The sequence below is a fragment of the Anguilla rostrata genome, chromosome 2, assembly GCF_018555375.3.
Source record: "Anguilla rostrata isolate EN2019 chromosome 2, ASM1855537v3, whole genome shotgun sequence".
Taxonomy (NCBI): domain Eukaryota; kingdom Metazoa; phylum Chordata; class Actinopteri; order Anguilliformes; family Anguillidae; genus Anguilla; species Anguilla rostrata.
Window position 1 is genome coordinate 20,101,940 of NC_057934.1, and position 13,103 is coordinate 20,115,042.

Sequence of the window (13,103 nt, forward strand, 5' to 3'; positions counted from 1 at the left end):
TTCTTTGACATGTTTATAATGTAACCGCACTTTCATAAAGACAAAGTCATTTTGGTCTAATACTGATCTCTTTCAAACTTTTTGAAATAAAAAGCTTTGGCCAAAAAAACAGACCATCCTGACTACAAGTGGAATCTGTTATTTCTTTTTTTATTATCATTATTTTTTGGAGTCTGGGGGACATACATAGACAGTGTGAAAGAACTGCAAAGCACAGGCCTTTCCAAGAAACTGCAAAAAAAAAAAAAAATAATAATAAATAAATTAAAAAAATAGGCTAAGTACTGCCCTGTTTTTGCCATTGAAGCCAGTCTCTAAATCCAGAGATGATACTTTTTTGTGTATGCCTGAATTACCTGAATTCAGGAGCAGCTATTTATGCAAACTTGTTCATCAAATTTATAAACTGTGAGAGAACTGTAGGGAGTGAGGGCACTGACAGTACTTACAAGGTCTAAGACAGCATCACAGATGTGGGGCACCTTGATAAGTGTAACTGATCCTAATTAAAGAACACACCTTAAATTGTTCGTACATTAGCTTAGCTCTGTATATTCTCTGTTGCTCTAACAATACCAATAACAAGCCAACTTCTAATTAAAATGCACTTTCTGCTTAGCTCAGCTTGTTATCTTACTAGTCTATAATAGAGAAGATCTCCAGGAACCTCCGCAGGGAAGAGGGGGGTCCCCTATCGGTGGAACCCAGGTGATCCACTGACTAACCGGGAGTAAAACATGAGGCCCCCTCCCTCTGGGGTGCTGCAATGGTGACAGCAGGCCCTGAAACCACCCCAAGACCAAACAGAAGAGGGGGGGGTATGAAAGATGTAATCTTGGGTTGATGACAGGCATATTCAATTAACGTAGGTGAGCGAAGAAGAGGCTCCATTGTCCTTCTACAGTGGGCGTTAATGATTAAGCTGATCAATCTAATTCAGAGAGCAAGAGGAATGGTCATTGAGCCAATCAAAGGCTTCGGCTGTGTGAACAACAAGAGTGGTGTGGAGCAGGGGGGACGGGGGGCATTCAAGAAGTGACACCTTAAGATTGAGTGATGAATTCAAAACAGGAAGTAAGCCATAGTAACCTCAAGTACAAGAAAAGCAGCCCCTCTATCCCATCACTAGGACGCCTCTCTGACTAAACGTATGTTTTATGGAAAATCAATGATTCTTGTGAGCATTTGCGGTTTCCTGCAGAGCTGCACTGCTCCTAGTGTTCCTCAGGTGACACATGCAGTTTAAACACATTTCTCCGGGGAAAAAATACTACAACACTGCCTGCTAAATGAATGTTATGTACTGTAGTTAGCTAATGTTAGCCGTCAAGTAATGTACTAGCTCCGTGGAAGCCAGACCTTCTGTTTGTTTTCATGATTGTACTGTAGCTCTCTATGTGACACAGTAGGTAAGGTAGCTGCCAGAAGATACAGGGGTGCCTAAGGCTACGTCCACACAAATACGTTTTCATTTTAAAACAGCGTTTTAAAACGAAAACGATCTCCGTCCACACGAGCATTTTAGCACCGTTTCAGAAATGATCTCCATCCATCCTAACACGCCTGAAAACGCATATCACATGACCATTCACGTACAGTGGGCATGCGCGTGCCGGTGTAAACAGGAAGCACGCGCAGTCTTTTGCGAAGGTTGATCAGGGCCGACTGAACATTCGAAAGTTCTCTCGCCATTCCTCAGGAACCACAACTTCATTGATAAAATTATCCCACCAGGCACTGGTCCTTCCGGCCTCACTCAACACTGGCGCTCCATGTAGGGCTGATAACACCGCTGGACACGGGAATTGTCGCAAATTGCTCGAATAATAGCTTGCCTCCTGCGCATGTAGGCAGTCGTAGCATCATAAAATGTTGAATTTAACTGCACAACAGCCTGCTAGCATAGACAACAAGGTCAGCAACGCCTGTAATTCGTTATCCATGTTGAACTAACTGCTGGTAGTCAAGGCTGATAATTGTCGCTTGTTTTATTCCGGAAAAGGGTCACGTGATAGGGGCGTGACGAATCAGGGAAGGACACGTCGTGACTGATAAGACCCAATCAGGAAGCGAACGTGGGTGTCCGCGTCATCGTTTTCAAAAGTCTCCGTTTCTGCCCGTCCACACTAAAACGCAATCCTGGAGTTTTCAAACTAAAACGGGGTCAGCATCGTTTTCAAAAGTCTCAGTTTAAGGGGTTTGAAAACGCCGGAGTAGTGTGGATGGCTGGACGCTAGGCGTAAACGTAGCAAAAGTTATGCGTTTTGAAACAAAAACGTATTAGTGTGGACGTAGCCTAAAATAGTTTTAATTGTAATCACTTCACTGAACAGTATAACAGTACTGACCAGTACTAACGTAACTAGCTATTTAGATGGCAAGCTAAATTGTGTTATAATTGCATAACGTTATGACAAGACAACTCCGATTAAAAAAAAGTATGAAAAAAGAGGGAGTGAATGAACAGACAATTATTTCACACAGAACCTACCAAAAACAAGAAACTGCTTCACCTGTGAGCGACATAGCTCAGGAGGTAAGAGCAGTTGTCTGGCAGTCGGAGGGCTGCCGGTTCGATCCCATGTCGAAGTGTCCCCGAGCAAGACACCTAACCCCTAATTGCTCCCAATGAGTTGATTGGTACCTTTCATGGCAGCCTTTCACCATTGGTGTGTGAGTGTGTGTGAATGGGTGAATGAGAGGCATTAATTGTAAAGCACTTTGGATAAAAGCGCTATATAAAATGCAGTCCATTTACCATTTACCTTGAGATGAGTGCTTGGCAAAGGAGATTCAGAACGTACTAAGCAAGATCCGCAGCACTATCACTACCTTAGCGACTTGTGTCAACCTGGATCATTGACTTGAACCAGCCATATGTCTTGTAATTAAGCTTTACTGAGTCACCCAAATACGATTCTACTTCAGTGCCAAGAGTATGCATATTTTACCGTTTGATCAATTCAGTACCACAGCCACCACAGAGGCAACGACTTCACCATGAACAACTATACACCCTATGATGGCAGTTGTGCTTATTACGCTTATTACACAGTGCATCTCCTACAGCAGTGTCCCCATCACTGTACTGGGGCATAGGGGATTATTCAAACAGAGGGAAGATCAACACCACTTCCAGCAGCAACTTAATTTTCCTAGGAGATATCCCATCCAAGTACTAACCAAGCCCATACTTGCTTAGCTTCAGCCATTCAACAGGAGCAGGGTGCATGGTGGTATGCTGTTGGTGGTATAAAGGCTGTATAAAAGGAGTAAACAGTTTACAATTTCATTTGAGGTGGGGGGTCTCAGCCAGATGTTTATTTTACACCGAGATGTAAAAAGTGGGGAGTCACCATTTTAGGGGAGCCTTCAAACGAAAAGCGCATGATCAGTCTTTCACAGCCCACTTCTGACACACAAATCTTACACAACTGATCTACCCTCCTAGTAACAATCCACAGATTTTTTCAATCTGTCTCCCCTAAGCTGTATGACTACATGAATAACAAAATCATAACTGACATAACATAACTGTAGAAATATGCATTCAGTGTAAAAGCTCTGTAGACTACGTTGAGTTATGCTTAACCTAGCAAAATTTATAATGTTATCAATGGGGCTCTCAGGCTTAAAAATGTGGGGGCGACATAGCTCAGGAAGTAAGAGCGGTTGTCTAGCAGTCGGAGGGTTGCCGGTTCGATCCCCCACCCTGGGCGTGTCGAAGTGTCCCTGAGCAAGACACCTAACCCCTAATTGCTTCCAACGAGCTGACTGGTACCTTGCATGGCAGCCTTTCACCGGTGGTGTGTGTGTGTGTGTGTGTGAATGGGTGAATGAGAGGCATCAATTGTAAAGCGCTTTGGATAAAAGCGCTATATAAATGCAGTCCATTTACCATTTACCAAAAATGTATGCTATTGAGCAAAACTAAATTTTTCTAGAATTAACACGAAAAAATGAGATGCAAGTTCAAATAAAAATCCAAGAAATTTGTTAGTGGCCTCAGGGGTAACTTGAATACTCAGATATCTAACAATCAGTCTCATCCCAAACATGCCCAGCACTGAGAGGAACTCCTACATGCAATAAGACTGCAGTTACACATTGACACCATTAGGCAGCTAAATAAACATCAGTCCAGATACCTTTCTCCTTAGGACAAATTTATTTAGAATCGGTATAACTGCTTGTCTGCTCCAATAAGAGGAAAGAGAGTACAGTTGTGTAGTCACAGGAGAAACAAACTGTCTAGTTCTCTGAAAGACAGCTTGTCTACATTTACTTGCGCAGGCGTGGCTGCAAGCAAACCACAATTCCCATCTATCCACAGAAGCGCAGCCAGTAGTTTCGCTTGCCCAACTTACCGACAACATTGGTGAAATGGGACTCCACGACAACTTGCTCCTCATCAACTGTGTGACTATGGCAACTTCTGAAACGTGTGAATGTACTGCAAGTCCACAAACAGCCCGTGCTCAATGAATAACATTTCAGAAACGAATGCTGCAGAAGACTGCATAATCGTAATGAAATATTCAGATGCAATCATTTTAAAGCAAATACACTTCACTTTGTTGACTGAAAGTAATGGTGGAGGGTGTGTATATCCCCCTCCGTAGTGCAGGGCCTAATTATATTGGAGTTATGGGGCCATAACCTTCACATATTGCGCAAAGAAAAACGGTTTCTCAAAAATGGTCCCTTTGTTCTAAACTTTCAGTTATAAATGAAATGATGTAGGCTATGCGAAAATGAATTGAACCAAAGTTAATGAAAGTTTAAATTGCTTTGTCCTGGAGACAGGTTTTCAGGAACCGGCAGTCCCATCTCATGAGTATGCTGCCTTTTCTGCCGAGTATGGTTAAGATGTCAAACATCGAGAAAACGGAATGAAGTCCAGAATCTTTTTGCCTCTGTGTTTCTCAACACGACGCAGTAATTGCAATATCACTGAGGAGATCGATCAAGCAAAATTAAGAGTCTGAGTTAAGAAATTTCTTATTTCTGTGTAGCATAGCTAGGCTAAATGTTAATCAACATGGCCCCCAACCCCTATTTTGGATCAGAGCCCATTTCACAAGGTGGCCAAACAATTAATCAATTTTGAAATGCATGGGTTAAAATGCCCTTTACTTCAAAAGTAAAAATTAAGTTTCCAAAGGGTGAATTCTGCAATTTTGTGAGACAGCCTACAATGATGAAATGGCAGGGTCTTTAGTTGTGCAGAGTAGCAGAGTGACAAAGCATTTCAATCAAGCATAGTATACAATGATTATGGAACTAGGCATTTACCAGGCTCAAATCAAAACACTGCTATAGTACCCTAGAGTGGGAGCGTAACAAAACATTGATCCGGACTGACACATCGGTTCACAAATCAAATCTATAAATACAACGCGCAAAAATAGATCGGTATCGTTAGGAATCATGGCAACCTTATGGTGGTTTGCTCTCTAGCAACATCGCCAACATTACCGATGTTACCAACATATTCTCTCTCGGTGAAACACTATGGCAATTTAATATGATTGACCACAATTTTGCCATACCAATAAAGCTATCTGAATTGAAAAAACGTGACATAGCCTCTGATAGAAATGAGTGGTTTCCTGAATAACAATACATCACGTATTAATGATGTAATGATTTGTATTTCCGATACTATGTGACACCCTGAATTGGTTAGGTGTAAGGCGATAACATAATTAGAATTTTTTTCTTGAGTAGCTAGCTAGGTATCACCAGCACAAAATAGAGAAGCTAACTATGTTGGCTATATTGTGTGTAATATGGGGTTCAAGATGATTTAAGCCTTTCTGAATCAGCCTGTATAATTGCGAACAAGAAGCTGCAAATAATAAACATCAGCCAAATAGTTAACATAGCTTAATAATCCAAACTGGATTTAGCCAACATTGACAGCTTCTCGATTTTGAGCAAACCAACCTATGTAACCACAGCAACATGCCAAAACTGTAGCCTCCTTGGCTTCAAGTAGTTAGTGCCAGCAAGAAAGTTTATATTTTGAGGGTGAATCAGGACTTAACAAAGGGTTAATACTAACACTAATTATAGCCTAATAATAATCATAATAATACTTTTAGATGTATACACAGAACATTCTCATGCAGGTAGCATTGCACTCTCCAAGTGTTCAGTCATTATCACATTCTGATAGAAAAGTCCTAAAACCACAGGAGGAATTGTTATGCAAACAGTAGAAAAGCTATGTCTAGTGTTTTCCCAGGCCATATACTACAGAAGACTTCAATAAATGAAAAAGCAAGCACGAAAATAAAAAGCTAATAAAATGCATATCTTTTACACCCTTCGACCATTACAATCAATGCCGTGCGGACATTTACAGCCTTACTAAACTTGCTAATGTAAGTGGATGTAAAACCACCCTGTTTCAATATGTGGCCCACTCAACACAGTACTTGTCTAACTACCATCAAAAAGTCAACGAGTTGAGGCTACTTGGTCATCAATCCTGTTAAATAACTCATTTTCAGTGCAGTAAAATGCACCAAAGCCTAGAAAACAACCCTTACTATGTCAGTGCCTGAGGACTGAAACTAATTGTTGTCATGGAAGGACACTTTCCTGACAGAGATTTTCCCATTTTTATTTACATATTTATGAGTAGCCCATTCATTGTTTTTTTCTTTTCTTTAGTTCTTAAGCACCATTGGTTATACAGACATATCAGCTATGTATTTATACATTATTTCATTTGCTAGCTATTACAGTATGAAAAGCATATGTTATTAAAAACAAACATCAGTGCTGCATATTGGTAAATTGACAGATTAGCCTAAATTTTTTCAATATGTCCTTGACCAAAATGCTAATTCAGCACATGTTAACAAAGAAATTCTCACATATTTTGACATAGCTCATACAATGTTGAAGACAATTGCAAAAGACATATACAATGCACCATGCAGGACTTTGAAATTTGAAAAATTTGCAAATCATCTCAAAATCTACAATAGATTTGCAAAAAAACTTGGTAAATAACTTCATATATGGTCCTTTTCATATTTTTCTAAATTAGCCATAGTTGCTACAAGCCAAATTAGGTACAGTTTTCATATCATATAGGCTACAAATGAGCAAATTAGTATTTTCTCAAATTTGGACACAGACACTGCCACCAAAAACAAAAGCATACATTTGAATGCAACAACGTTTATTTTATTGAATGAAATCACTTGCAAGTGAAAATGTAATATTTCCAGACTTAACTTAAAGAAGTTAAATTCAAAAATATTGTGAAGCTCACACTGACTTGAACTTGAGCATTTTTGGGGGGTAAGCCCATCCCTAAATCAACAGACATGAGAGCTAGGTTATAGCCTAATTAATATGATGTGGCCCCAATCTAGGGTCTGAAAAAACACATGACTGTCCCTCAAATGATCTACCAGTTCGCAAAACAGCACACTGACGGGTCGGCAAATCTTTTTCAGCATGTCTCATGAATTTGGTCAAAATGCATCCACTATATAGGTTAGTACACTGGAGCCACCTCATAATCCACTGCAACAACCAGTGAACACACAGCAACAGTGCATCAGGAAGGCTGTGTGATCACTGTCTTTGAGAACAAGACAGCAAAAAAGTTACCAAAGCAATACCAAGAGAAAGTACTAAGATGGCTTCAGTGATGACCATCCATCCACAGCTATAACATCCAAATGTTGAAGGTTTGTTAACTTCAGTGCCTTTGACCATGTCTTCTAGTCATATAAGTTTACTTTATATTATTTAATATCTTGGCAAACATCCTTATTGAAAATGACTAGCTTTGTTCACACATGCAAGAATATCCATTTATATGGCTCAAGCAAGTTGGCTGCCTAGCACTGATGGAACCTGGGCACAAGTTGTGTTTCCCAAACAATATCGCAATTTCAGCCCCGAACTTCCACCATTACATTTTACATCAGCAAGAAATTAAGCATCAAGTTACTACCGGAGAAAGAATGTACTATACTCATATTAAACACTCTCAGAGATCTATAATGCTGATCTTTCAGTGACTGGTTTGGGGGGAGGGGGTTTCCAGGGTTTCAATACACAGCACATACAGATCTTGGTTTCTGTCTGTGAAATAAAACTCAATAAATTCTTCATCATTTTCATTAATGATGGGCAGTCAAAGAAGTGCCATTCTTTGGTTCATTTAATTTTTAAAAGCAAGTTTATAGCCTCAAAATGGATGTAATTGGTTAACATGAATTCGGTATGACGTATTCCTTATCTGGTAAATAAATTACACTACTTCTTACTGCACGTACATTCATGTTAAGCCGAAAATCAGCATGCGTATTACTAGACGCAAGCCATAGCCCATATTACATTTTCCTTCGGTTGCAACATTATCCACTGTGCGGGGGGAAATGTTCACAGACTCAAGGCGTTCCTCAACATTACGCTGGGACACACTTACTACCGTTAAAATAATTGTCCAGATCAGGACACTGACATTTCAATATGGATCTTGTTCTAAATAACGCTATTGAGAAAAACATAAACCACATGTTAAGTGTGAAGGACACAAAATTATTTGATGTTTAATTACAAACAACTCGGAAACACAGTCAAAAAATGCACATTATTTAGCTAGTCGAGTCTAGCAATCAAGCTAAAGATGGCCAAACAGCATTTCCATGACTGAATGCCCCCTACTCGCACAATGGCCCACAGTTCATTTCTGTGAGTGTTTTCTTAAAACGGCAGCGTTAGCTAAATTTGCTCATAACTAGTTATTACTTGCTTTTAGTCACAATGTTCATCTAACGTTAACTATAATCTGGGGTCCGGGATACTCACAATCTTAACGGCTCAGAAGACGAAGAATGATTAGGTAGCTAGCAGGCAAGCTAATGTTAGCTACATTTATGTTACGGAAAATCTGGTGAAGTCACCCGCCAGGAGCAGAAATAGTCCCTCTAATGATTATAACCACGCAGAGTTACGTTAAATACACCTACTAGCCAACGGCCGTTAAATGTACATAGGCAGCCAGAAGTTAACGCCAGCTGGTGGTAGTTTTGCAAGTGAAATGCTTCGCCCGTATGTCGTTTATTAACGTCAGTGTTTATCTTTGAAAACGAGCCATCGCCCGTCCAACTAACGTTAGCAATGTGTGTGATCTCTCGTAACCCCTAGCTCGACAATCCAGATACTACTGTTTTGAAGACAAAGGTGCCAGATGCATTGATCATCACAGATGCCGATCTGAAGCAACCATGGGCCTGGTGAATTTTAGCGGCCACCCGAAAACTCAACTCAGGCTAAACGAACATAACTTTCAGTTGGACTACAGATAACGCTTACTGGGCCTATCAGCTGGGCAACCAACGTAGCCATTAGCGGTCTTTATGTGGATAAAATAGATAGCCAACCATCCAGAGCTAACAGCCAGAGTAAAAACTGAACTGCGTAGCTAGCTCTACGTAAATGACAAATTCACATAAACTAGTTGGTAGACTAGCTAGAAATATCCGCGTTACCTCCATAGCTGATAAACAAAACTCCACAACTCAGTACATATTTCCAAATGATCACAGTGTAACTTGTGATGCCGAATAGATACCACATTAGTCTAGTAGATAAATTACTGGTAAGAGCTGCCAAGTTACCTAGCCAACAAGCTAGTGATCAGCCTAGCTAACGTTAGCCAGCCAATTAGAAAACATTAGCTTGTTAGCCAACACTACACCCCCCCAAATATGGCAGTCTGTACGGGAAAAATGCAGGTTTTTGTTAGTTACACTTTCATACAATTCGCTAGTAATAGAACCATCTTAGATTCTAGAACATGTGTGTGCTATTCTCTGGGAGGATATCCAGCTACCACTTATTTAAATAGCTACGTATCAAACTGTCATCCAGCTACAGTCTGAGCCAAGACCAGCGGGGATTAGTGGAAAGCCTAGCCGAACAAAGCGCGGCCTGGGCTGAATGGGTACCAACTGAGAAGCCTCGGTTTTTCCTGATATACTACAGGGGCCTTGTTTGAACAGCTAGACGTTCAAAACTCGTATGATGAAATTAGGCACCGGGGTCAACGTACAAGAGCAACGCGCTTTTTAAATACTTTCTCACATATGATGCACTGGGGGAAATACACTTTTTCTCACCTCTTTCCCCGTTGTTCCTTTCCGGCTGCACCGGGCGCGGCCTCGATACTCGCCTAGGTCTTCTGTTGGTTGCTCTGACGGAGTTCATTTGGGGAGTTGATTACTTAAAAGAAAAAAAATCGAACCCTTCTCTCTGATTTAGAATAATGTATCTTTACGTGCAAATCGCATATAAAATTCCGTCATTTGCCTACTCTAAAACATCTTGTCTTTGAGGCGGCGAGCTATTGTGGGTTTTTTGGGGGGTGTTATCTATGTTTTTCTAAACTGCTCCCCCCGTACTCCTCTCGGTCAGCTCCGTCTAGCTCTTGCAGGAGGAGCCATTTGCTCTCAGGGACACGATCGGAAAAGAATCACACGGGAAGACTACCCACCAATCGTGTACTATGGTTCATCGCTTTTACTTGGGGCTGCGAATCACAACGGCTTTCTCAAACGCTCAGTGACTCTCTAATCAGGATGCCGAAGAGCAGATGACAGAATGCAACACGAATAACACAGGAGTAAATGTGTTTTTACAGGTCTGGCGCTTGTGAACATTGATTGCTACGTGTCTTTCGCCAAACAACTAGCAACAAGCTTGGTGTAAATGTAGATTTACGTATGTGAGTAAAGTAAACCAATGACACGACATTGCATCTTAGTTCTCATTCTGTTAGGCTATATGATTGTGTCATGTGAAAATGAATATCGCGCTTGGTGTTACAAGGCTGGGCGTCTTCATGGTTCAATGTCACGGGTGAAGTTTTGTGAATTCAATCCCATATAAAGCAATCTATCAAACGGTTATATTACCAACAGAAAAGCACGACTCCAAACAATACAGTAAGGTTTCACATGTATCATAAAAGCTCCTGATTCCCATCCTATGTCGTTGATACGACGCATCTTCATATTGGAATGGGACACCTTTACCAGAATCACTCCACTTATTTACCTGCTGTTTAAATGGGTAACATAGCCGACCGACGTTGTAATCCTGACAAGAATGTCTTATGAGATGTGCGAATAGATTATTGTAATTTGTAGTAAATAGACCAAAATCCCATTATACATTATCCTTTCTAATTGTGTACATTTGACAGTGACAGTGAAGCCTACCCTATTATGTTTCAAAGGCAAACACAAATATTAATGTTTTCTCTTTCTTTTTTGATTGGTTAAAAGCATCTTGTGCTTTTAAATTCCCTTGATTGTAGCTCCCACATTCAACCAAAGTGCACTCACATTAGACATGAGCTTGCTCTCGCAGTCTGTTGAGGTCAACCTCTCTCAGAGCTCTTCACCCATGTTACTGAGCAGCAGCACATTGAATGTGACTGCAGGTCACCGCCACTACAGCCAATGACAAAGACGAGACTGACCTTGGACAGGAAGGTCTGCTGCTATGAATCTATATATAATGTGTGTATGTGTGTGTCAGTCTCACTGGGACCTCTTATGAACTTTCTGTAGTGTGTGAGCAGGCTCACGTTTCCTTAGCAAATGTGGTTCAATGTACATTGAGTGATATAAATATGTAATGTATTCTGTGGACTCATTCCTCTCAACCTACCCTTCAAGTGTGCACAATATTCTTACTTCTGTGCCATGGCATATTGATGTATTAAAGGTTTTGCATTGTCGTTCCCTAGTAGATGCAGATGGGGCATGGCTTTTGGTTATTCTTTACAGTCAAGAACGGGTAAGAACTGCCCCCCCCCCCCCCTTTTTAAAAAAAAACTAATTATGTGATGACTCTGGGGGAACTCTGGGATATGTGGTCTTCCTGCAGTTTTAGCAGTCATTTTATCACGCCCTGGGGAAATGTTTGAGTTTTTTTTTTTTTTTTGAGGGAAAAAAATGTGTTTATGTGCTGTTTTTCTGTGGACATTGGTCCCTATGGAGTAAAATGCTTTCCCACCAGTTGTCCTTGGAGATTCTGTGAGCATACTGCACCAGCTGGTATCCATAGCAACTGTTCATCCGTCTCTATGACACATCAGGGCATTGTGTCATGAGTGTTTATGTGCCTGGTACCCACACTGAGTGAACTCTTCACTCACTCCACTGTCTGAAGCCAAGCTGCTCACAGCTTGTTAAACTAATTTGTGATTCAGACAAATTACCTGCTCTACTCCAGAGGCTTGTAGATTATAATTGCAAAGTTTGGCTGTATTTATGAAACAGACAATTGTGTCTGTGATGAAAAACACTTTCAAACACACACTCACAAGCCTGTAAAATAGAAAATGCAGTCACAGCTCGAATGGAAAATGACACAAATAAATTGTGTAATCAAGCTGATAGTGCTGATGTAGTTTTGATATGGGACAATTAAACTGTTATTGCTTCTATTAGCAATAATTGTAATAAAAGTGTAGCCAAGCCTCTGCTATTCATCCATTAGAATACAACTCTAAAGGCTTGAGAGCAGAAGCTCATATGTTTGCTACACTATTAGCCTTAATATGTATACAGTGAACTGATTTGTGATACCTATTTGTTTACCTCCCCCGACCTCATTTTAATGGGTTTAGACACATATTTTCTTGCTCTCTGTCTGCCTGACTCCTTGTCAGAATTGTGTTGAGGACAGAAGACACAAAGGTACAATTTCCACAATGGCTCCATTATGCATGAGACCCACAAATTATATCCTGAGAAAACAATACATTTGCCCATCAAGAATTGACGTGTACTGATGAGTGACATGTAAAAATATATTAATGTATGTTCCATAGATTTTCTCTTGGTTGCTCATCAGAGCAAGCCAGAAATGAAAATGTATGGTGTGCATATAAAAGCTCAGGAGTTAATTAGCGAATAAAAGCTTTTTTCCCCACTCAAGTCAAAATATGAAAAGCACTCTTAAACTGCACCTGATCTGATAGCTGAACTTCATAATAGCTATCTAGGAACCATGCAATTAACTGTAGCTAATCTAGCTAGCGTCCATCCATTTAA

General features: G+C 40.4%; 1 protein-coding gene across 4 annotated transcripts in view; it reads right to left on the reverse strand.

Annotated features, from left to right (window-relative positions):
- The window catches only part of fbxo11b (F-box protein 11b), a 31,777-nt gene extending 21,254 nt beyond the window's left edge, over window positions 1-10,523 (reverse strand). For 2 of the 4 annotated variants that reach the window (XM_064321095.1, XM_064321093.1), the window contains exon 1: window positions 10,158-10,523. In XM_064321095.1, the coding sequence (XP_064177165.1) occupies window positions 10,158-10,245 (88 nt within the window). In that variant the 5' untranslated portion in view covers window positions 10,246-10,523. Of the gene's footprint in view, window positions 1-8,844; window positions 9,184-10,157 lie in introns of those variants that run through there. The other 2 variants (XM_064321094.1, XM_064321096.1) reach the window with 2 other exon arrangements.
- Window positions 10,524-13,103: the final 2,580 nt, after the last annotated feature.